The sequence below is a fragment of the Anolis carolinensis genome, unplaced genomic scaffold (genome assembly GCF_035594765.1).
Source record: "Anolis carolinensis isolate JA03-04 unplaced genomic scaffold, rAnoCar3.1.pri scaffold_7, whole genome shotgun sequence".
In the NCBI taxonomy this organism is placed as follows: domain Eukaryota; kingdom Metazoa; phylum Chordata; class Lepidosauria; order Squamata; family Dactyloidae; genus Anolis; species Anolis carolinensis.
Genome location: NW_026943818.1, coordinates 33,271,076 through 33,298,502, shown reverse-complemented (window position 1 = coordinate 33,298,502; position 27,427 = coordinate 33,271,076). Strand labels below are relative to the sequence as shown.

The 27,427-nt window shown below is 39.1% G+C and overlaps 1 protein-coding gene across 1 annotated transcript in view; it reads right to left on the bottom strand.

Annotated features, from left to right (window-relative positions):
- upf1 (UPF1 RNA helicase and ATPase) overlaps nt 1-26,276 on the bottom strand; it is a 66,849-nt gene extending 40,573 nt beyond the window's left edge. The window contains 11 exon segments of the mRNA XM_062959675.1: nt 1,412-1,482; nt 1,484-1,691; nt 1,777-1,885; nt 6,982-7,080; nt 7,170-7,254; nt 7,356-7,517; nt 10,905-11,085; nt 11,177-11,344; nt 11,446-11,535; nt 16,820-16,962; nt 25,694-26,276. Coding sequence (XP_062815745.1) covers nt 1,412-1,482; nt 1,484-1,691; nt 1,777-1,885; nt 6,982-7,080; nt 7,170-7,254; nt 7,356-7,517; nt 10,905-11,085; nt 11,177-11,344; nt 11,446-11,535; nt 16,820-16,962; nt 25,694-25,936 — 1,559 coding nt within the window. The 5' untranslated portion in view covers nt 25,937-26,276.
- Nucleotides 26,277-27,427: the final 1,151 nt, after the last annotated feature.

Sequence of the window (27,427 nt, the reverse complement as noted above, 5' to 3'; positions counted from 1 at the left end):
ATGTTACAATTACTGTATTTATGAATTTAGCACCAAAATATCACGATATATTGAAAACATTGACTACAAAAATGGCTTGGATTATCCAGAGGCTTGGATAAGTGAGACTCTACTGTATATTAAAATTAATATAGCATCTCTCATATATATATATATATATATATATATATATATATATATATATATAATGCAAATAAACAAATAAAAATTAATATAATCATATATATTTATATATAAAATAAATATGAATATAAATATATTAAAATTAACATAGCATCATATATATATAATAAATGCAAATAAATAAAAAATATAATCATATTTATATATAAACATAAATAAATATATATTAAAATTAACATAGCATCATATATATATATATATATATACACACACATACACGCACACGCACACACATATATCTATATATATAATAAATGGAAATAAATTAAAATTAATACATATATCTATATATATAAAAGAGTGATGGCATCAGGGCAGCGGACAAAACAACAAAACTACAGGCCCCCCAACCTCGAAATTTGACAACACAACCCATCATCCACGCCTCTAGGTTGATACAACAAAAAGAAAAGAAAAATAAAGTCCTAATTACAGGGAGAGGAATAATTGCTTTTATCCAATTGCTGCCAGTTTGAAGCTAAGCTCCACCCACTTGGTCTCCTAGCAACCTACTCAGCCCAGGGGACAGGCACAGTTAGGCCTCACTTAGGCCTCTTCCACAGATTATCAGATTTGAACTGGATTATATGGCAGTGTAAACTCAAGGCCCTTCCGCACAGCTATATAACCCATTTAGAATCTTATATTATCTGCTTTGAACTGGATTATCTTGACTCCACACTGCCATATAATCCACTTCAGTGTGCATACTAAACATAAAGACAACCATACAACAGACATTCAATACCACCACTACCTCAACAATTTCTCACCAACACCACCAGACAATGCCACAGCAACGCGTTAAAATCTGATAATCTGTGGAAGAGACCTAAGTGAGGCCTAACTGTGCCTGTCCCCTGGGCTGAGGAGGTTGCTAGGAGACCAAGTGGGCGGAGCTTAGCCTTCAAACTGGCAGCAATTGGATAAAAGCAATTATTCCTCTCCCTGTAATTAGGACTTTATTTTTCTTTTCTTTTTGTTGTATCAACCTAGAGGCATGGATGATGGGTTGTGTTGCCAAATTTCGAGGTTGGAGGGCCTGTAGTTTTGTTGTTTTGTGGGTCGCCATGATGCCATCACTCTTTTATATATATAGATATAACGTCCCTACTTTGCGGATTTTCACTTTTCGCGAGTGATCCCGGAAGGTAACCCCCGCAATAAGTGAGGGTTCGCTGTCTAGCATTTTGCAGGCAAAACCCACATTGCCCGTGGTGCTCCTTACCCGTTTCCTTGCCTCGCCAGGTGGTAGACAATGGTGGCCGAGGTCACGGTCTTCCCGGTCCCGGGGGGGCCCCTGGATGAGGCTGAGGGGCCGCTGCAAGACGGTCTTGACCGCGTACACCTGAGAGTGGTTGAGGTCCGGCAGGCCCTGGGCCGTGAAGCGCTTGGGCAGCTGGCACTTGATGATGACGTCCTCCACCTCGTGGCCCAGCAGCTTGTGGTAGATGTAGCCCGAGACGGAGGTCTCGTCCACCGCAAAGGTCTTGAGGGCGCTCTGCATCCTGGGAAAGGGAGGGACGCGGCGTCAGGAAAGCCCACCGCCGGGAACCCTCGGCTGAGTCCCCCTCACGGGTGAGTCCCCCTCACCTGTCGAAGGAGGTCGACTTCCAGACAAAGTCCACCTGGAAGTTGTGGGTCACCTCCACGGGGGCCCCCACGCTGCTGCGCAGCTCGATGGCAATCTCGTCGCCATAGTCTTCGAAACCTAGTTAAGTAGTAATGACTCTGGACGAGGGGAACATAAACTCCCAACACTTTTCATTATCATCATCATCATCATCTGTCGAACATTGGTCCAAACCAAACTCCATGCTGATATCAGTGCTAAAAATTCAGACCGTGTTCGTCAGAGACTGGATTTCAGTTTCCATTTCAGTTTCCATTTTCCCATACAGCTTCAGGTCATCCATGTACATCAGATGTGAAATGTGAATCATTATTATTATCATTATTGTTATCATTATATTTCTTAGCCTTCACTCCTCAAGGCTATTATTATTTGTTACCACTTGGCCTAAGTAGTAGTAGTAGTACAGTAGAGTCTCACTTATCCAACATAAACGGGCCAGCAGAACGTTGGATAAGCGAATATGTTGGATAATAAGGAGGGATTAAGGAAAAGCCTATTAAACATCAAATTAGGTTATGATTTTACAAATGAAGCACCAAAACATCATGTTATACAACAAATTTGACAGAAAAAGTAGTTCAATACGCAGTAATGCTATGTAGTAATTAGTGTATTTACGAATTTAGTACCAAAATATCATGATGTATTGAAAACATTGACTATAAAAATGTGTTGGATAATCCAGAACGTTGGATAAGCGAGTGTTGGATAAGTGAGACTCTACTGTAGTAGTAATAATAATAATAATTTTATTTCTTACTCACTCCTCACAGCTATTATTATTTGTTACCACTTGGCCTAAGTAGTAGTAATAGTAGTAGTAGTAGTAGTAAAAACAATAATAATTTTATTTCTTACCCACCACTACTCATGATCATATTGTTATATTTCTTACTCTCCTCACATTCTCTACTATTATTACTATTATTTTATTTCTTACCTGCACCACTTTTAATTATTATCATTATTATTATCATTATTACATTTCTTAGCCTCCACTCCTCATGGCTATTATTATTTCTTATCACTTGGCTTTAGTAATAATAATAATTTTATTTCTTACGCACCACTACTCATGACGATGATGATTATTATATTTTTTACTCCCCTCTCCTCACATTCTCTACTATTACTACTATTATTTTATTTCTTACTTGCGCTGCTTTTAATTATTATCATTATTACTATCATTATTACATTTCTTAGCCTTCACTCCTCACAGCTATTATTATTTGTTACCACTTGGGCTCTGTAGTAGCAGTAATAATAATAATAATAATAATAATAATAATTTTATTTCTTACCCACCACTACTCATGATTATAATTATGATATTTTTACTCCCATCTCATATTCTCTATTATTAATACTATTATTTTATTTCTTAGCCTCCACTCCTCACGGCTATTACTATTTACCACTTGGCCTCAGTAATAATAATAATAATAATAATAATAATAATAATTTTATTTCTTACCCATCACTACTCATATTTTATGAGTATTTTATTATATTTTTATTATATTATTTTATTATATTTTCATTATATTATACCTGCCTCTCCTAACAGCCTCCAAATTATTATTATTATTATTTCTTACCTGCCTCTCCTTACGGCCTCCAAATTATTATTATTATTTCTTACCTACCTCTCCTAATGCCCCCCATAATAATAATAATAATAATAATAATAATAATAATTTTAATTCCTACCCACCTCTCCTAATGGCCTCCAAATTATTATTACTATTATTTTATTTCTTACCTGCCTCTCCTTATGGCCCCCATAATAATAATAATAGTAATTTTATTTCTTACTCATATCTTCTTCTTCTTCTTCTTCTTCTTCTTCTTCTTCTTCTTATTATTATTATTACAGTAGAGTCTCACTTATCCAACACTCGCTTATCCAACGTTCTGGATTATCCAACGCATTTTTGTAGTCAATGTTTTCAATATATCATGATATTTTGGTGCTAAATTCGTAAATGCAGTAATTACTAGATAGCATTACTGTGTATTGAACTACTTTTTCGGTAAAATTTGTTGTATAACATGATGTTTTGGTTCTTAATTTGTAAAATCATAACCTAATTTGATGTTTAATAGGCTTTTCCTTAATCTCTCCTTATTATCCAACATATTCGCTTATCCAACGTTCTGCCGGCCCGTTTACGTTGGATAAGTGAGACTCTACTGTACTATTATTTTATTTCTTACCTGCCTCTCCTAACGGCCTCCAAATTATTATTATTATTATTTTATTTCTTACCTGCCTCTCCTTATGGCCCCCATAATAATAATAATAGTAATTTTATTTCTTACTCATATCTTATTATTATTATTATTATTATTATTATTATTAATAATAATTATTACTATTATTAGTTTGGGGACCTGGTGGTTCCCTGTGATTTGAAGAAGGCATTGTTTCTTTGGAGAAGTTTGTAATATCTCTGCCTAAGGGCGAACTACAACTCCCAGATCCAAGGGCAACCTCCCCAAACCCTGCCAGTCTTCCCAGTTGGCCATGTTGGGGTTGTGTGCCAAGTGGGTCCAGTGCTCTCTGCCGAAGGGCGAACTACAACTCCCAGATCCAAGGGCAACCTCCCCAAACCCTGCCAGTCTTCCCAGTTGGCCATGTTGGGGTTGTGTGCCAAGTGGGTCCAGTGCTCTCTGCCGAAGGGCGAACTACAACTCCCAGATCCAAGGGCAACCTCCCCAAACCCTGCCAGTCTTCCCAGTTGGCCATGTTGGGGTTGTGTGCCAAGTGGGTCCAGTGCTCTCTGCCGAAGGGCGAACTACAACTCCCAGATCCAAGGGCAACCTCCCCAAACCCTGCCAGTCTTCCCAGTTGGCCATGTTGGGGTTGTGTGCCAAGTGGGTCCAGCGCTCTCTGCCGAAGGGCGAACTACAACTCCCAGATCCAAGGGCAACCTCCCCAAACCCTGCCAGTCTTCCCAGTTGGCCATGTTGGGGTTGTGTGCCAAGTGGGTCCAGTGCTCTCTGCCTAAGGGCGAACTACAACTCCCAGATCCAAGGGCAACCTCCCCAAACCCTGCCAGTCTTCCCAGTTGGCCAGGTTGGGGTTGTGTGCCAAGTGGGTCCAGTGCTCTCTGCCTAAGGGCGAACTACAACTCCCAGATCCAAGGGCAACCTCCCCAAACCCTGCCAGTCTTCCCAGTTGGCCATGTTGGGGTTGTGTGCCAAGTGGGTCCAGCGCTCTCTGCCTAAGGGCGAACTACAACTCCCAGATCCAAGGGCAACCTCCCCAAACCCTGCCAGTCTTCCCAGTTGGCCATGTTGGGGTTGTGTGCCAAGTGGGTCCAGTGCTCTCTGCCTAAGGGCGAACTACAACTCCCAGATCCAAGGGCAACCTCCCCAAACCCTGCCAGTCTTCCCAGTTGGCCATGTTGGGGTTGTGTGCCAAGTGGGTCCAGCGCTCTCTGCCGAAGGGCGAACTACAACTCCCAGATCCAAGGGCAACCTCCCCAAACCCTGCCAGTCTTCCCAGTTGGCCATGTTGGGGTTGTGTGCCAAGTGGGTCCAGCGCTCTCTGCCGAAGGGCGAACTACAACTCCCAGATCCAAGGGCAACCTCCCCAAACCCTGCCAGTCTTCCCAGTTGGCCAGGTTGGGGTTGTGTGCCAAGTGGGTCCAGTGCTCTCTGCCGAAGGGCGAACTACAACTCCCAGATCCAAGGGCAACCTCCCCAAACCCTGCCAGTCTTCCCAGTTGGCCATGTTGGGGTTGTGTGCCAAGTGGGTCCAGCGCTCTCTGCCGAAGGGCGAACTACAACTCCCAGATCCAAGGGCAACCTCCCCAAACCCTGCCAGTCTTCCCAGTTGGCCAGGTTGGGGTTGTGTGCCAAGTGGGTCCAGTGCTCTCTGCCGAAGGGCGAACTACAACTCCCAGATCCAAGGGCAACCTCCCCAAACCCTGCCAGTCTTCCCAGTTGGCCATGTTGGGGTTGAGTGCCAAGTGGGTCCAGCGCTCTCTGCCGAAGGGCGAACTACAACTCCCAGATCCAAGGGCAACCTCCCCAAACCCTGCCAGTCTTCCCAGTTGGCCATGTTGGGGTTGAGTGCCAAGTGGGTCCAGCGCTCTCTGCCGAAGGGCGAACTACAACTCCCAGATCCAAGGGCAACCTCCCCAAACCCTGCCAGTCTTCCCAGTTGGCCAGGTTGGGGTTGTGTGCCAAGTGGGTCCAGCGCTCTCTGCCGAAGGGCGAACTACAACTCCCAGATCCAAGGGCAACCTCCCCAAACCCTGCCAGTCTTCCCAGTTGGCCAGGTTGGGGTTGTGTGCCAAGTGGGTCCAGTGCTCTCTGCCGAAGGGCGAACTACAACTCCCAGATCCAAGGGCAACCTCCCCAAACCCTGCCAGTCTTCCCAGTTGGCCATGTTGGGGTTGTGTGCCAAGTGGGTCCAGCGCTCTCTGCCGAAGGGCGAACTACAACTCCCAGATCCAAGGGCAACCTCCCCAAACCCTGCCAGTCTTCCCAGTTGGCCAGGTTGGGGTTGTGTGCCAAGTGGGTCCAGTGCTCTCTGCCGAAGGGCGAACTACAACTCCCAGATCCAAGGGCAACCTCCCCAAACCCTGCCAGTCTTCCCAGTTGGCCATGTTGGGGTTGTGTGCCAAGTGGGTCCAGCGCTCTCTGCCGAAGGGCGAACTACAACTCCCAGATCCAAGGGCAACCTCCCCAAACCCTGCCAGTCTTCCCAGTTGGCCATGTTGGGGTTGTGTGCCAAGTGGGTCCAGCGCTCTCTGCCGAAGGGCGAACTACAACTCCCAGATCCAAGGGCAACCTCCCCAAACCCTGCCAGTCTTCCCAGTTGGCCAGGTTGGGGTTGTGTGCCAAGTGGGTCCAGTGCTCTCTGCCGAAGGGCGAACTACAACTCCCAGATCCAAGGGCAACCTCCCCAAACCCTGCCAGTCTTCCCAGTTGGCCATGTTGGGGTTGTGTGCCAAGTGGGTCCAGCGCTCTCTGCCGAAGGGCGAACTACAACTCCCAGATCCAAGGGGAACCTCCCCAAACCCTGCCAGTCTTCCCAGTTGGCCAGGTTGGGGTTGAGTGCCAAGTGGGTCCAGCGCTCTCTGCCGAAGGGCGAACTACAACTCCCAGATCCAAGGTCAACCCCGTTTCCGAACCCCAAAGGATACTATCAGGAACCTTGATGACGTGGCCGATCCCCTTCCAGAGTGGGGCCAGGTCCCCCTTGTACCGCAGGCAGATCTCGTCTCCTTGCATCAGGCGCATATCTGCGGAGGAGACACAGCCACGTTGGCGTGTTTACGAGACCGGCAGAGCCGTCCCGACCCGTTTTGCAACTAAAATCGTGAGTTCTGACCTGAGTCCGTCTTGGGCAGAGTGAAGTAGGCGATCCGCTTCTTGTTCAGGCCCAAATCCCACCTCACGGTGATGTTGTCTTGGGTCTGAAAGGGCGGAAAATATGGGTACACGTTTGCATCATGATACGGACTCTCGTCCGAGGATTAAGCCCTGCTGGGAACATAATAAGGAGAGTCCGGCCGACCTGAGACTCCTTGAGCTTCTTGTCGTAGTCCGCCTCGAGCTTCACCAGCGGCCCAAAGATGTTCTGGTACTGATAGGCGTCCTCGTAGCGGAGCAGCACGTGCTGCGGCTCCTCGTCCACGCCGGGCTTCTCCAAGTCCTCCAGGGTGGCAGAGGGATTTTCCTAGAATAAATAATAATAATAATAATAATAATAACTTCTCCAAGTCCTCCAGGGTGGCAGAGGGATTTTCCTAGAATAAATAATAATAATAATAATAATAATAACTTCTCCAAGTCCTCCAGGGTGGCAGAGGGATTTTCCTAGAATAAATAATAATAATAATAACTTCTCCAAGTCCTCCAGGGTGGCAGAGGGATTTTCCTAGAATAAATAATAATAACAATAATAATAATAACTTCTCCAAGTTCTCCAGGGTGGCAGAGGGATTTTCCTAGAATAAATAATAATAATAATAATAATAATAACTTCTCCAAGTCCTCCAGGGTGGCAGAGGGATTTTCCTAGAATAAATAATAATAATAATAATAATAATAATAATAATAACAACTTCTCCAAGTCCTCCAGGGTGGCAGAGGGATTTTCCTAGAATAAATAATAATAATAATAATAACTTCTCCAAGTCCTCCAGGGTGGCAGAGGGATTTTCCTAGAATAAATAATAATAATAATAATAATAATAATAATAATAATAATAATAATAATAACTTCTCCAAGTCCTCCAGGATGGCAGAGGGATTTTCCTAGAATAAATAATAATAATAATAATAATAATAACTTCTCCAAGTCCTCCAGGGTGGCAGAGGGATTTTCCTAGAATAAATAATAATAATAATAATAATAATAATAATAATAACTTCTCCAAGTCCTCCAGGGTGGCAGAGGGATTTTCCTAGAATAAATAATAATAATAATAATAATAATAATAATAATAATAATAATAACTCCTCCAAGTCCTCCAGGGTGGCAGAGGGATTTTCCTAGAATAAATAATAATAATAATAATAATAATAATAATAATAACTTCTCCAAGTCCTCCAGGGTGGCAGAGGGATTTTCCTAGAATAATATAAAATAGTAATACAGTAGAGTCTCACTTATCCAACATAAACGGGCCGGCAGAATGTTGGATAAGCGAATATGTTGGATAATAAGGAGGCATTAAGGAAAAGCCTATGAAACATCAAATTACATTATGATTTTACAAATGAAGCACCAAAACATCATGTTATACAACAAATTTGGCAGAAAAAGTAGTTCAATACGCAGTAATGCTATGTAGTAATTACTGTATTTATGAATTTAGCACCAAAATATCACAATATATTGAAAACATTGACAACAAAAATGTGTTGGATAATCCAGAATGTTGGATAAGCGAGTGTTGGATAAGTGAGACTCTACTGTAATAATATAATAACTTCTCCAAGTCCTCCAGGGTGGCAGAGGGATTTTCCTCAAATAAATAAAATAATAATAATAGTAGTAAAATAATAATAAAAACTTCTCCAAGTTCTCCAGGGTGGCAGAGGGGTTCTCCTATAAATAATAATAATAATAATAATAATAATAATAATATAATACTCCAAGTCCTCCAGCGTGGCGGAGGGGTTATCCTATAACAATAAATAATAAAATAATAATAAAGTCCTCCTGGGTGACAGAGGGGCTCTCCGATAATAAATGAAATAATAATAATAATAATTCTCCAAGTACTTCAGGGTGGCAGAAGGACTGTCCTATAATTGATAATAATAATAATAATAATAATTTCTCCAAGTCCTCCATGGTGGCAGAGGGGCTCTCCTATAATAAATAATATAAAATAATAATAATAAAACTTCTCCAAGTACTCCAGGGTGGCAGAGGGGCTCTCCTATAATAAATAATATAAAATAATAATAATAAAACTTCTCCAAGTCATCTTGGGTGGCAGAGGGGCTCTCCTATAATAAATAATATAAAATAATAATAATAAAACTTCTCCAAGTACTCCAGGGTGGCAGAGGGGCTCTCCTATAATAAATAATATAAAATAATAATAATAAAACTTCTCCAAGTCATCTTGGGTGGCAGAGGGGCTCTCCTATAATAAATAATATAAAATAATAATAATAAAACTTCTCCAAGTCATCTTGGGTGGCAGAGGGGCTCTCCTATAATAAATAATATAAAATAATAATAATAAAACTTCTCCAAGTCATCTTGGGTGGCAGAGGGGCTCTCCTATAATAAATAATATAAAATAATAATAATAAAACTTCTCCAAGTCCTCCAGGGTGGCAGAGGGGCTCTCCTATAATAAATAATATAAAATAATAATAATAAAACTTCTCCAAGTCATCTTGGGTGGCAGAGGGGCTCTCCTATAATAAATAATATAAAATAATAATAATAAAACTTCTCCAAGTACTCCAGGGTGGCAGAGGGGCTCTCCTATAATAAATAATATAAAATAATAATAATAAAACTTCTCCAAGTCCTCCAGGGTGGCAGAGGGGCTCTCCTATAATAAATAATATAAAATAATAATAATAAAACTTCTCCAGGTCCCCCAGGGTGGCAGAGGGGCTCTCCTATAATAAATAATATAAAATAATAATAATAAAACTTCTCCAAGTCATCTTGGGTGGCAGAGGGGCTCTCCTATAATAAATAATATAAAATAATAATAATAAAACTTCTCCAGGTCCCCCAGGGTGGCAGAGGGGCTCTCCTATAATAAATAATATAAAATAATAATAATAAAACTTCTCCAAGTCATCTTGGGTGGCAGAGGGGCTCTCCTATAATAAATAATATAAAATAATAATAATAAAACTTCTCCAGGTCCCCCAGGGTGGCAGAGGGGCTCTCCTATAATAAATAATATAAAATAATAATAATAAAACTTCTCCAAGTCATCTTGGGTGGCAGAGGGGCTCTCCTATAATAAATAATATAAAATAATAATAATAAAACTTCTCCAAGTCCCCCAGGGTGGCAGAGGGGCTCTCCTATAATAAATAACGCAGACACATCCATCTCCAATGAGGTGTTAAACAGACTGAAAACAAAACGGAGCCTTGCGCCTGAACATGCTCAGTACAATAGTACAGTAGAGTCTCACTTATCCAACACTCGCTTATCCAACGTTCTGGATTATCCAACGCATTTTTGTAGTCAATGTTTTCAATATATCGTGATATTTTGGTGCTAAATTCATAAATACATTAATTACTACATAGCATTACTGCGTATTGAACTACTTTTTCTGCCAAATTTGTTGTCTAACATGATGTTTTGGTGCTTCATTTGTAAAATCATAACCTAATTTGATATTTAATAGGATGTTCCTTAATGCCTCCTTATTATCCAACCTATTCGCTTATCCAACATTCTGCCGGCCCGTTTATGTTGGATAAGTGAGACTCTACTGTATGTGTGTAACCCTTCCCACACCAAGGCGGTATAGTCAAACTGGCAAATCAACATACACAGAGAATACAGGTATTTCCAACAACAACAATAATAATACTGCTGCCTTCTCCTCAACGCTCCTTGACTCACCTTCCACAGCTCTTCCAGCTTGTTGATCTGCTGGGCGGTGATCTGCCGGGCCCGGAGCTGCTCCTGCTCCGAGGGGATCTTGACCAGCCAGGAGAGGAAGCAGCGGTCTTGGATCAGCGGCTGCCACTGGGAGCTGTCCCAGTTGATGTCCTTCAGGCTGCTCTGGCTGGCACAAGGCTGCCTGCACGGACAAAGGGGCCCCAGGAGAAGCACGTCAGACCACGACGGCGGCTTGGCATCCCCGAATACGGAGGTAAGGAGGCCCCTCTTACCTGCACAGCAAGACCACCACGGAGTCGGCTTTGGCCGGGATGAAGCCCAGGAGGAAGACGTTGCGGCAGCCGCAGTTGTAGCACTCCAGGACCGTCTCGCCCAGAGGGCCGTCCTTGTGCAGAGTCACCTCTTTGCACTTGGCCCGCACCAGGTGGTTCACAATGTGGCTGGTGGGGAGAAGAAACGGGGTCAAAACAACTCCTTCCATGCCTCGGTTTGGCGCCAATCCTTCGCCATGGAACTATAACTACACCTGCCAAAGGCCTACCTGCCAGAGGTATTCCCACGCCCGTTGCAGAACCACTTTTTGCTGGTGTTACAGTAGACCACGCAGGCTGGATCGTGGATGCCGCAGTAGCTACGGAGGACACCACAGAGAGAGAAGAACCCCATTAGGCCAAGTCATATAATATATTGCATATACATATAATATTGATAATAATATTATAATATAATAATTGTATATTGTATACTACATGTAATATCTATATATATAAAAGAGTGATGGCATCACGGCGACCCACAAAACAACAAAACTACAGGCCCCCCAACCTCGAAATTTGACAACACAACCCATCATCCACGCCTCAAGGTTGATACAACAAAAAATAAAAGAAAAATAAAGTCCTAATGAGAGGGAAAGGAATAATTGTTTTTATCCAATTGCTGCCAGTTAGAGGACTAATCTCTGCCCACTTGGTCTCCTAGCAACCAACTCAGCTGAGGGGACAGGCAGATTTAGGCCTCACTTAGGCTTCTTCCACAGATTATCTAATTTGCACTGGATTATATGGCAGTGTAGACTCAAGGCCCTTCCACACAGCTATATAACCCATTTATAATCTTATATTATCTGCTTGGCACTGGATTATCTTGACTCCACACTGCCATATAATCCAGTTCAGTGTGCAGTCGGACACAACTGGACTTAATGTCAGGAGAAAACCTTTACCCTTTACCTTAACTACCACCAATTCCTCAATACTTTATTTCCCATACCACCAGACTTCGCCACAGCAACGCGTGGCCGGGCACAGCTAGTTACTAATAATATTGCAGTATAGTGGTATAATGTATATACATATAATATTGATAATAACATTATAATATGGAATTCACTGCCCATTGAGATTAGGCAAGCTCCCACTCTATTAGCTTTTAAAAAAGATTTAAAAACATGGCTCTTCCGCTGCGCTTTTGGAGAGTAACTCTTATTTATTCCTTTTCTTGCTCCTCTCCAACATCTTTCCTCTAGACCAGGGGTCCTCAAACTTTTTAAACTGAGGGCCGGTCCACAATCCTTCAGACTGTTGAGGGGCCGGATTATCATTTGAAAAAAAAAATACAAACAAATTCCGATGCACACTGCACATGTCTTATTTGTAGTGCAAAAACAACAACAATAACAAGAACAATGAAAGAACAATACAATATTTAAAAATAAAAAAACAATTTTAACAAACATACATTTATCAGGATTTCAATGGGAAGTGTGGCCCTGCTTCTGGCCAATGAGATAGTCAAGTTAATTAGGGTTGTTGTTGTTGTTGTGTGCCTTCAAGTCATGTCAGACTTTGGGTGAGCCTAAGTCTAAAATTTATTTATTTATTATTTATTTATTTACTGCATTTATTTACTACATTTGTATCACACCCTTCTCACCCCAAAGGGGACTCAGAGTGGCTTACAAATTATATGTACATACAATCTATATATATAAAAGAGTGATGGCATCAGGGCAGCGGACAAAACAACAAACCTACAGGCCCCCCAACCTCGAAATTTGACAACACAACCCATCATCCATGCCTCTAGGTTGATACAACAAAAAGAAAAGAAAAATAAAGACCTAATTAGAGGGAGAGGAATAATTGCTTTTATCCAATTGCTGCCAGTTAGAAGGCTAAGCTCCTCCAACTTGGTCTCCTAGCAACCCAATAAAAAATAATAAAAAACACAAAAATAATTAAAAACACTAAAAGATTAATACAATAAAATACTATAATAACAGAAAATAACTAAAAATAATACAAGGAAATAAAATATAATAAATAAAAAGATAACAATAAAATTAATTAAAAAAATACAAATAACGTCAAATAAAAATTACACAAGAATTTTTAGCCAATACCACCACCACTTTGCCACAGCAACGCGTGGCCGGGCACAGCTAGTATATTATATTATTAGCATAGCACAATATTAGCATTATATATTACTTTATTGAATTATACCACTATATTGTAATATTATTAGTAATATTACATGCAATATATAATATATAATTAATATTATTATATGCTATTATTATTAGTATTACATTGTATTACATTATAATATTTCTATCAATATTATATGCATATACAATATTATATTATTAAAACTGATATAAAAATATTATATTATAAAACTGAGGGCAGGGGCCAGGTAAATGACCTTGGAGGGCCGCATCCGGCCCCCGGGCCTTAGTTTGGGGACCCCTGCTCTAGACGGTTCCACTTTCGTATGTCCCTGCTCCCCGTGGTCTCCATTCCCTTTATCTCTCTCACCCGAGTTTTTATCTCTGTATTCATGCGGCCGGCCCTGTTTTTACTGTTTTTTTGATTTGCGTTGTAGTGTATATTGTATATTATTACTTATTGTATTGTTTAATTGCTCTATGTTATGTTGTATTTATACTTGTTATATTGTTTGCTCTGGGCATGGCCCCATGTAAGCCGCCCCGAGTCCCCGTTGGGGAGATGGTGGCGGGGTATAAATAAAGTTTTTATTATTATTATTATTATTATTATTATTATTATTATTATTATTATTATTATTATATAATTGTATATTGTATACTACATGTAATATTACTAATAATATTGCAGTATAGTGGTATAATATATTGTATATACATATAATATTGATAATAACATTATAATATAATAATTGTATATTATATACTACAATATTACTAATACTATTGCAGTATAGTGGTATAATATAATGTATATACATATAATATTGATAATAACATTATAATATAATAATTGTATATTATATACTACATGTAATATTACTAATAATATTGCAGTATAGTGGTATAGTACAATATAGTAATATATAATGTTTCAATTGTGCTATCTAATAATATAATATTATAATGTAATACAATATAATAATCTATATATATAAAAGAGTGATGGCATCACGGCGACCCACAAAACAACAAAACTACAGGCCCCCCAACCTCGAAATTTGACAACACAACCCATCATCCACGCCTCTAAGTTGATACAACAAAAAGAAAAGAAAAATAAAGTCCTAATTAGAGAGAGAGGAATAATTGCTTTTATCCGATTGCTGCCAGTTAGAAGGCTAAGCTCCTCCAACTTGGTCTCCTAGCAACCCAATAAAAAATAATAAAAAACACTAAAAATTAATACAATAAAATACTATAATAACAGAAAATAACTAAAAATAATACAAGAAAATAATAAAATATAATAAATAAAAATATAACTTACAATAAAATTAATAAAAAATTGCAAATAACATCAAATAAGAATTACACAACAATTTTTAACCAATACTACCACCACTTTGCCACAGCAACGCGTGGCCGGGCACAGCTAGTACAATATAATAATATTAATTGTATATTATATACTACATGTAAGTATAGTGGTATAGTAACATCTAGTACTATATAATGCTTATATTGTGTTATGCTACTAATATAATATATTGAATGTACATATAATATTATAAATATAACAATAATACACTATTATACTTGTATATTATATACATGTAATATTACTAATAACATTGCACTATATAATAATAATACACAATTATAATTGTATATAATATAATACATGTAATATTATTAATAAAATTGCAGTATTGCAGTATAGAGATTATGTATTATCATCTAGTAATACATAATGCTGATATTGTGCTATGCCAATAATATATACATATAATATTGATATATTATTATAATGTAATATAATAATACTCGATTACACTTGTATATTACATACTACATGTAATATTACTAATAATATTGCACTATATAATAATAATAATAATAATAATACACGATCATAAATGTAAATAATACATGTAATATTACTAGTAATATTGCAGAATAGTGGTACCCCCGTTTTCCCTAAAATAAGACATCCCCAGAAAATAAGACCTAGTAGGGGTTTTGCTGAATTGCTAAATATAAGGCCTCCCCCAAAAGTTAGACCTAGCAAAGTTTTTGTTTGGAAGCATGCCCGCCGAACAGAACACCAGAGCATGCAGGATCGATAAATGTACGTACCATATACATGGAAATAATGGTAGCAACAAGAAATTCTTGACAGGATTCAGTTTGTCTGGTTATGCTAGTTTGTGATGACAACTACTGTACAGTATATAATAAATGTTCATTTTTTTTGTTCAACAATAAATGTAAATTCTTCTTCATGGAAAAATAAGACATCCCCTGAAAATAAGACCTAGCGCATTTTTGGGAGCAAAAATTAATATAACACTGTCTTATTTTTGGGGAAACACGGTATAGTAACATCTAGTAATATATAATGCTGATATTGTGCTATGCTAATAATATAATACATTGTTTATACATATAATATTGATAATATTATAATACAATATAATATTAATAACATATTCAATGATATTACTATTACTATTATTATATATAATAATATAATATTACATGTAATATCTATATATATAAAAGAGTAATGGCATCACGGCAGCGGACAAAACAACAAAAGTAAACACCCCACAACCTCGAAAATTGACATCACAACCCCTCATCCATGCCTCTAGGTTGATACAACAAAAAGAAAAGAAAAATAAAGTCCTAATTAGAGGGAGAGGAATAATTGTTTTTATCCAATTGCTGCCAGTTAGAAGGCTAAGCTCCGCCCACTTGGTCTCCTAGCAACCCACTCGGCCCAGTGTTAATAAAATAATGATAAAAAAATTAATACAAATAATACAATTAAAAATTATTAAAAACACTAAAATAATTAATACAATAAAATACTATAACAAAATGACTAAAAATAATACAACAAAATAATAAAATATAATAAGTAAAAAAGATAAGTGACAATAAAATTAATTTAAAAAATACAAATAACGTCAAATAAAAATTCCACAACAAGTTTTAACCGATACCACCACCACTTTGCCACAGCAACGCGTGGCCGGGCACAGCTAGTTACTAATAATATTACAGTATAGTGGTATAGAACAATATAACGCTGATATTGAGCTATGCTAATAATATAATATTGATAATATTATAAAGTAATACAATATAATATAATATTAATAATATATTCAATGTTATTATTATTATATTGTATTATTATAACACAATTATTGGCAATACTGTTATAATATTATTTAAGAATGAAGCAGAGTGTGTTTGATGATCGGGACATCCGTAGAGATACCAAGGTGATTGGTATCTATTATTGGTATCTATTATTATCTCCATAGAGATACCAATAATAGTATTGGCACTGCTAGGCTTTTCTAGCTTCAAAGCACAGCCTGAGATGCCAATCTCTTGGTCCCCTTGTGCTCAGAGAGTGTCTACTTTGGGTTTTGTATTATGACCTTACCTGCAGGCGTGCACAGGGAGGTCCTTGGTGTAGTAGGTGTCCTCCTCATCCTCCTCAAAGTTGAGCTCGGCAAGGAGCTGGCTGGTCTTCGGCACACTGTCATCCACAGCCCCGTTCTGGAGGATGCCATCCGGACCATTGACCTGAAGGAAACAGGCCTCTTAGTCAGGCATTGGGTATGAGGAGTTTCCTCAATTTATTTTCAGACAAGTAACTTTGTTTGAAAAATGGTGAGACAGGTTCGCAAGGAGCCTGAGAGGTTACACTTGGCCTACCAAGTGTAACCTCTTCATGTCCTTTTAAGAAAGTATTTCCCAATAATCTAAGTACAGGCCAGTCCCTGAGATATAATAATAATAATAATAATAATAATAATAATAATAATAATAATAATAACAACACCCCCGCAGTGATGTTGACCGGCTATATCTGCCTAGAAGAACAGGGGGCAGAGGACTCTTACAAGTCAAACAAGCCGTCAAAGAAGAAGAACATGCCCTGGCAGAATATGGAAAGCAAAGTGAAGAACCTGCTTTGATTGAAGTCAAAAATCAGAAACTCCTCAAAACACAGCAGACAAAAAACCAGTACAAGAAAACTGCACTACAAACTAGAGCTGACAGCTGGCACAACAAAACACTGCATGGAAAGTTCCTTGACAAAATTGAAGGAAAAGCTGATCAGGAGAAGACCTGGTTCTGGCTCACGAATGGGACCCTGAAGAAGGAGACAGAAGGCCTGATCCTTGCAGCCCAGGAGCAAGACATCAGGACAAAGGCAATCAAGGCCAAGATCGAAAAATCAGCTGATGACCCAAAATGCAGACTGTGCAAGGAAACCGACGAGACCATGGATCATATCCTCAGCTGCTGTAAGAATATTGCACAGACTGACTACAAACAGAGGCACAACTCTGTGGCCCAAATGATTCATTGGAACTTATGCCTCAAGGACCACCTCCCAGGAGCAAAGAACTGGTGGGATCACAAACCTGCAAAAGTATTGGAAAATGAGCACGCAAAGATACCGTGGGACTTCCGAACCCAGACTGACAAAGTTCTGGAACACAACACACCAGACATCACAGTTGTGGAAAAGAACAAGGTTTGGCTCATTGATGTCGCCATCCCAGGTGACAGTCACATTGACGAAAAACAACAGGAAAAACTCAGCCGCTATCTGGACCTCAAGACTGAACTTCAAAGACTCTGGCAGAAACCAGTGCAGGGGGTCCCGGTGGTGATCGGCACACTGGGTGCCGTGCCAAAAGATCTCAGCCGGCATTTGGAAACAATAGGCACTGACAAAATTACGATCTGCCAGCTGCAAAAGGCCACCCGACTGGGATCTGCGCGCATCATCCGAAAATACATCACACAGTCCTAGACACTTGGGAAGTGTTCGACTTGTGATTTTGTGATATGAAATCCAGCATGTCTATCTTGTTTGCTGTGTCATAATAAAATAATAATAATAATAATAATAACTCCTAAATGCTTGGGAAGTGTTCGACTTGTGATTTTATGATACAAAATCCAGCATATAGATCTTGTTTGCTGTGTCATGCTATGTCTTTGTGTCAATAATAATAATAAAAATAAGTTTATTTTTGTATCCCGCCTCCATCTCCCCGAAGGGACTCGGGGTGGCTCACATGGGGACAAGCCCAACAACGTAAGTTAAAACACAGAATTAAAAATGTTATAACTACATAATACAGAATTTAAAACCAGGACAATAATAACTAAACATACAGAGGGGGAAATTGTGTGGAATATTTATTTACATGTTCCGACTTATAAACAAATCCAACTTAAGATCAAATCTGCAGAACCTGTTTTGTTCCTAACTTGGGGACTGCCTGTACCTTATACTCTAAGCAATGCCCTCCAACTCATTGGCACAGAAAGGAAAACATTCTGGTTTGCAACTAAATGCAGCTTTCCATAAACCTGGGAGGACCGGTCAAACCCTCTGGACCTGCTGCTCTCTTGACCAATTTCCCTTCAAAATGCTTGGGATTTGGGAAACACTATTATTTGCCAACCATCCAACGCCCTTCTTCAAACTCTAGGCCTCTCTGGAGGATACCAACTATGTGATACTACAAATCCTGAAGCTCCAAAGGATGATATATAATAATACTAATAATAATAATAATAATTAATATTAAAATGCAGACTGTGCAAGGAAATCGATGAAACCATTGATCATATCCTCAGCTGCTGTAAGAAAATCGCACAGACAGACTACAAACAGAGGCACAACTACGTGGCCCAAATGATTCATTGGAACTTATGCCTCAAGGACCACCTCCCAGCAGTAAAGAACTGGTGGGATCACAAACCTGCAAAAGTATTGGAAAATGAGCACGCAAAGATACTGTGGGACTTCCGAATCCAGACTGACAAAGTTCTGGAACACAACACACCAGACATCACAGTTGTGGAAAAGAAAAGGGTTTGGATCATTGATGTCGCATTCCCAGGTGACAGTCGCATTGACAAAAAACAACAGGAAAAACTCAACCGCTATCAGGACCTCAAGATTGAACTTCAAAGACTGGCAGAAACCAGTGCAGGTGGTCCCGGTGGTGATGGGCACACTGGGTGCCGTTCCAAAAGATCTCAGCTGGCATTTGGAAACAATAGACATTGACAAAACTGAAAAAGGCCATCCTACTGGGATCTGCACGCATCATCCGAAAATACATCACACAGTCCTAGACACTTGGGAAGTGTTCGACTTGTGGTTTTGTGAAACGAAATCCAGCATATCTATCTTGTTTGCTGTGTCATAATAAAATAATAATAATAATAACATAATAATAGTAATACATCACACAGTCCTAGACACTTGGGAAGTGTTCGACGTGTGATTTTGTGAAACGAAATCCAGCATGTCTATCTTGTTTGCGGTGTCATAATAAAATAATAATAATAAACATCCCAAAACCCAAAAGAATGATAAATAATAATAATATTATCAGAATCTCAAATGATGATATAATAACAATAATATCTCCAAACTCAAAGGATGATAATACATAATATTATGATACAATGATACAATAATGTATGTATATATATAGAAGTATTATACACACACTCTCTCTCTCCCTTCCAACCTTTTACAAAATAAAAATAATAAAAGTCCATCACCATTTAGACGACAGACCTCAAGCTTCTTTAGAGTTTGAAAGACGATAAGAACAATACTATAACTACTATATACATACATATACACACACCCAATAACAATACTACAGTTATAAGCAAGTCTTGGATAAGTGAGCCTCTACTGTGTGTGTGTGTGTGTGTGTGTGTGTGTATATATGTGTGTGTGTGTGTGTGTGTGTGTATATATATATATATATATATATGTATATATGTATATACTGTATATATTCGAGTATAAGCCTAGTTTTTCAGCCCTTTTTTTAAGACTGAAAAATCCCCCCTCGGCTTATACTCGGGTGAGGATCCTGGTTGGCTTATATTTGGGTAGCTTATACTTGAGAATATATGGTAAATTTTTATTTTTCTCTATTATTGTTGTTACTATTACATTTATTTTACTCTATTTTTATTATTAATAATACATTTATTATTTCACTCTGATTTTATTATTATTATTGCATTTATTATTTTACTCTATTTATTATTACATGTATTATTTTCCTGTATTTATTATTATTATTGTTACATGTATTATTTTACTCTATTATTATTAAAAGGATACATAAGCACATTTACATTGAAGAAGATGAGAATAATGATTTGATCAGAGCTGGACAGCCTTATCTTAAATTAGAGCTTGATGTAAATATTCAAAAACATTTCACCTACTGATGCTTTAATTAATGTAATTTTATTGGTACAGTAGAGTCTCACTTATCCAACATAAACGGGCCGGCAGAAGCTTGGATAAGTGAATATCTTGGATAATAAGGAGGGATTAAGGAAAAACCTATTAAACATCAAATTAGGTTATGGTTTTACAAATTAAGCACCAAAACATGTTATCCAACAAATTTGACAGAAAAGGTAGCTCAATACGCAGTAATGCTATGTAGTAATTACTGTATTTACGAATTTAGCACCAAAATATCACGATGTATTGAAAACATTGACTATAAAAATGCGTTGGATAATCCAGAACGTTGGATAAGTGAGACTCTACTGTATTTGCCAACCATCCAACACCCTTCTTCAAACTCTAGGCCTCTCTGGAGGATCCCAACTATGTGACACTACAAATCCCGAAGCTCCAAAGGATGATATATAATAATAATAATAATAATAATAATAATAATAATAATAATAATATACGGTAAATGCCAGAACCCCAAGTAATGATGATATCATAACAATATCTCCAAACCCAAAGAATGATGATATAATAATAATAATAATAATAATATAATGCCAGAACCCCAAGTAATGATAATATAATAACAATAATATCTCCAAACCCAAAGAAAGATGATATAATAATAATAATATAAATGCCAGAACCCCAAGTAATATTGATGATATAATAACAATAATATCTCCAAACCCAAAGCATGATGATATAATAATAATATAAATGCCAGAACCCCAATGATGTTATGATAATAATATCTCCAAACTCAAAGGATGATGATAATGATGATAATAAAATGATACAATAATGTATGTATGTACATAACATATATACACACATATGATCCTAGAGTTGGAAGAGACCTCGTGGGCCATCCAGTCCAACCCCATTCTACCAAGAAGCAGAAAAATCACATTCAAAGTATTGCCAACAGATAGCCATCCAACCTCTGTTTCAAAACCTCCAAAGGAACCTCCACCACACTCCAGGGCAGAGAGTTCCACTGCTGAACAGCTCTCACAGTTTCTGTTGTTGTATTATTATTATTATTATTATTATTATATTAATAATGTATTATTGTTATGTGTGTGTAATATTATTACACATTTATTATTTTTCTCTATTATTTGTATTATTACATTTATTATTTTTCTCCATTATTGTTGCTACTATTATTTTACTCTATTTTTATTTTTATTAATACATTTATTATTTCACTCTGATCTTATTATTATTATTATTATTATTGCATTTATTATTTTACTCTATTTATTATTACATGTATTATTTTCCTGTATTATTATTATTATGTATTATTTTACTCTATTATTATTAAAAGGATACATAGGCACATTTACACTGAAGAAGATGAGAATAACGATTGGATCAGAGTTGGACAGTCTTCTCTTAAATTTGAGCTTGATGTAAATATTCAAAAACATTTAACCTACGGATGCCTCAATTAATGTAATTTCATTGGTATCTATTTTTATTTCTGAAATTTACCACCCTTGGCTTATACTGGAGTCAATGTTTTCCCAATTTTTTTTGTGGAATATATATACCGTATATACTCGGGTCGGCTTATACTCGAGTATATACGGTATATACACATATACACACACACAAATCCCACTGAACTCAAACTGAATTCTGAGTTGAATTATGTGTTCAATGTACTCTCCTTTTCCTGTATTATTATTTTTTTCTCCCTTTGGGGGCATAGTTTTGATTGCATATGAAAATCTTTAATAATAAAAAACATTTTTATGGGACTTCTGAGAAAGGAGAGAGAACAACCCGGCTCACTTCCTCCTGGGACAGAGAGCAAACATCAATTCTTTATGGCCGGCAAACACCACAACATGGGAACCGAAAGCGCACTTGAAATGCAGGTCACCGGAGGAATAATGAAGGAGTCTGCAAAAAAAACCCTATGAACTTGGCAAAGAGGCAAGTTCTTTCATGCTTGCATTCTAAAAACCATAGCAAAGACCTTCATAGCACCAGCAAATGTAATTATTTTTAAAAACCCTACGGCCCTTTCTTCTGTTTAATTACAGCTCTGTACAAACATAATGACCTTCTGCTCCATGCCCATTGTCTCACTGCTTAATAGGGAAATTTTTGGAACCTTAAAAGTTTGTGTTTAACTTAGCCTGGATCTACACTGCCGTATAATCCAGTTCAAAGCAGATAATGTGGACTCAGAAACTGGTTTATATGGCCCCGTAGATGCAGCCTCACTCATCAGTTACAGGAAAGGCATCAGAAGGAACTGCTGTTTCCATACACACACATACACACACACACAAATATATGTTGTTTTATAATAATGTAAAGGGCCAGTTCTATGTGGTCTAACTTTCCTATTACATTGTATGATAATGCTATCAAGGGCCAACACTGTATTGTTTAACATATATGTACAAATATTAATCTATGTTATAACAACATAATAATAATGATAATGATAAGGCATGATCCTTGCAGCCCAGGAGCAAGCCATCAGAACAAATGCAATTAAGACCAAGATCGAAAAATCAGCTGATGATCCAAAATGCAGACTGTGCAAGGAAACCGACAAAACCATTGATCATATCCTCAGCTGCTGTAAGAAAATTGCACAGACAGACTACAAACAGAGGCACAACCATGTGGCCCAAATGATTCATTGGAACTTATGCCTCCAGTACCACCTCCCAGCAGCAAAGAACTGGTGGGATCACAAACCTGCAAAAGTCTTGGAAAATGAGCACGCAAAGATACTGTGGGACTTCCGAATCCAGACTGACAAAGTTCTGGAACACAACACGCCAGACATCACAGTTGTGGAAAAGAAAAAGGTGTGGATCATTGATGTCGCCATCCCAGGTGACAGTCGCATTGACAAAAAACAACAGGAAAAACTCAGCCGCTATCAGGACCTCAAGACTGAACTTCAAAGACTGGCAGAAACCAGTGCAGGTGGTCCCAGTGGTGATGGGCACACTGGGTGCCATGCCAAAAGATCTCAGCCGGCATTTGGAAACAATAGACATTGACAAAATTATGATCTGCCAGCTGCAAAAGGCCACCCTAGTGGGATCTGCACGCATCATCCAAAAATACATCACACAGTCCTAGACACTTGGGAAGTGTTCGACTTGTGGTTTTGTGATACGAAATCCAGCATATCTATCTTGTTTGCTGTGTCATATTAAAATAATAATAATAATAATAATAATTAACCTCTCCCTAGAGGGACTCAGGGCGGTTAACATACATATAAACAGCAAACATTCAATGCCACAATTTCTTCATGAATATCAAAAGTATAAAATGACAATAACACACACATTACAATAAAAATTCCACATTAGAAAAACAATAAATTTAAGCATAAAGGGCCAACACTATGTCATCTTACACACACCTAATATTATTAATTTATTATTTTATTATGACACAGCAAACAAGATTATTATTATTATTATATTAATATAAACGGCCAGTTCTAGGTTGTCTTACTTTCCTATTACAGTAGAGTCTCACTTATCCAAGCTAAACGGGCCGGCAGAAGCTTGGATAAATAAATATCTTGGATAATAAGGAGGGATTAAGGAAAAGCCTATTAAACATCAAATTAGGTTATGATTTTACAAATTAAGCACCAAAACATGTTATAAAACAAATTTAACAGAAAAAGTAGTTCAATACGCAGTAATGTTATGTTGTAATTACTGTATTTACGAATTTAGCACCAAAATATCATGATATATTGAAAATATTGACTACAAAAATGGCTTGGATAATCCAGAAGCTTGGATAAGCGAGGCTCTGATAAGTGAGACTCTACTGTACATTGTACGATGATATAAAAGACCAACACTATATGGTTTGACAGATATGTACAGATCTATATTATAGCAACATAAAGGGTCAACACTGTCATTTAACACACACACACACACAACAATAATAATACATTAATATAATAATAATAATAATAATAAGTAGAAAGAGCCAGTTCTATACACAAACATAATGATATATTATTAATAAAATAACAAGTCGATAGTTACTGATATAGTAATAATAATAACAGAAAGGGCCAGTCCTATACATAAACATAATATATTATTGATTTAGTAATAATAATAATAATAATAGAAAGGGACAGTTCCATACACAAACATATTATTGATATAATAATAATAATAATAATAGAAAGGGCCAGTCCTATACACAAACATAATATATTATTGATATAATAATAATAATAATAATAATGGAAAGGGCCAGTTCCATACACAAATATAATATATTATTGATAAAGTAATAATAATAATAATAATAATGGAAAGGGCCAGTTCCATACACAAACATAATATATTATTGATATAGTAATAATAATAATAATAATAGAAAGGGCCAGTCCTATACACAAACATAATATATTATTGATATAGTAATAATAATAATAATAATAATAATAATAATAATAGAAAGGGCCAGTTCCATACACAAACATAATATATTATTGATATAGTAATAATAATAATATTAATAATAGAAAGGGCCAGTTCCATACACAAATATAATATTGATATAGTAATAGTAATAATAATAGAAAGGGCCAGTTCCATACACAAGCATGATATATTATTGATATAGTAATAGTAATAATAATAATAATAGAAAGGGCCAGTTCCATACACAAACATAATAATATTATTAATAATAATAGAAAGGGCCAGTTCCATACACAAACATATTATTAATATAGTAGTAATAATAATAACAGAAAGGGCCAGTCCTATACACAAACATAAGGTAATATATTATTAATCATATACTGTGTGTATGTATAGCAGACCTGGGCCCAGTTCGGCCCTCCCTCCAAAGGTTTTGGACTCCAACTCCCACAATTCCGGATGCTGGGAATTGTGGGAGTTGTAGTCCAAAAACCCCCGGAGGGAGGGCCGAGGTAGGCCCAGGCGCGGCCTAGGCCCAAGCGGGGCTCACCTGGGCGTCGAGGGTGCCCGGGGCGGCGGCGGAGGGCGGGCCGGCGTGGCCCTGGGCGGCGGCGGAGGAGGCCGAGGCCGCGCTCCCGGCTGAGGCGGCGGGCGGCGTCTGGCCCTGGCTGGGCAAAGTGAAGTCGGTGAACTCGAACTCGGAGCCCTGCGTGTCGGCGCCCAGCAGCTCGGCCTCCTCCGTGTCCAGGAACGTCAGCGTCTGGGAGCTGGGCCCGTACGCCTCCACGCTCATGATGGCGGCGGCTGAGGGGAGGAAGGAAGGAAGGCAGGCGGCGAGAAACGGCTTTTTTGCTTCCCCTCACAACGGCGTCGAACCTCGGAGAAGACTCGGGGGGACGACTGCGCCTGCGCAGAACGCTAGGCCGCAACCGTCGTCGAGAGGCCGGCCAATGGGAAGGCGCCTCGAGTGGCGCGAGGAGGGGGGGGAGACGGGAGCGAGGCTGCGACTGCGCACGCGCCGGCTTCTTTCTCTCCCTCGCGCTGGCTTCCCGCCCGACTGCGCAGGCGCGAAGAAAGGGAATACGCTCTACTGCGCAAGCGCTAGCTTCTTTTTTTCTCACTCTTTCTACAGCTACCTCATAGCTCTACCCACGAACTTGGATTGCGCAGGCGCGAAGAGACAAAGCTCTACTGCGCACGCGCGCCAGCCTCTCCGTCTAGCTCCCTCCACCCGCTTGGATAGCCTGGACTGCGCAGGCGCGAAGAGACAAAACTCTACTGCGCACGCGCGCCAGCCTCTCCGTCTCTGCAGCTCCCTCCACCCGCTTGGATAGCCTGGACTGCGCAGGCGCGGAGAGACAAAGCTCTACTACGCACGCGCGCCAGCCTCTCCGTCTCTGCAGCTGAATCATAGCTCTACCCACCCGCTTGGATAGCCTGGACTGCGCAGGCGCGGAAAGGAGACAAAGCTCTACTGCGCACGCGCTCCAGCCTGTCTCTGAATCTCCCTCATGACTCCTCCCACCCTTCTACGAAGCCTACTGCGCACGCGCACCAGCCTCTCCATCTCGACAGTTCCTTCATGGCTCCTCCCACCCTTCTGCGAAGTCTGGACTGCGCATGCGTCAACTTCTCTGTTCCGATCTCTCTCCCCTTCTCTCGTGGCTCCTCCCACCCGCCTGAGCGCCCAATCGGATGATCTCCTTCCTCTCGGGAGGCGTGGAAATTAGTGACAGACAAGCACACAGCCAATCGGAGGCGGGGTGTCAAGCAAAAGGCCGGCGCGTCAAGTAGGCGGGTCTTCTAACCAAAGAAAGTGAACATAGACAGTCCGAATAGCCAATCGCAACTAGAATTGCGTCAACTAGCGATTGAAGGACGGGTAGGCGGGAGAAGCTCAGGCCTTCTAACCAATCAGTGAAGAAAATACAGAACCGCGTTAAATAGACTGCCCAAATAGCCAATCACAACAGCAAGGGCACCAAGGGGATTGAAGGATGGGTAGGCGGGAGCTCAGGCCTTCTAACCAATCAGAGTGAAGAAAATAGACAAAAGCGTTAGTAGACAGTCCAAAGAACCAATCACAACGGCAAGGCACCAAGTGGAGATGGAATGATAGGTAACAGATCACCGGGGCAGTCTGTTAGAGGCCACGCCCCTTCTGTCAGGGGAAGGCGGGACAACTGACGAGTCGCTTCCTGATTGGCTAAAAGCGCTTTAAAAGCGTAATTGTTGTTTGAAAGTGCTATTTCATGCATCTGCCACGAGGGGGCGCTCAAGCTTA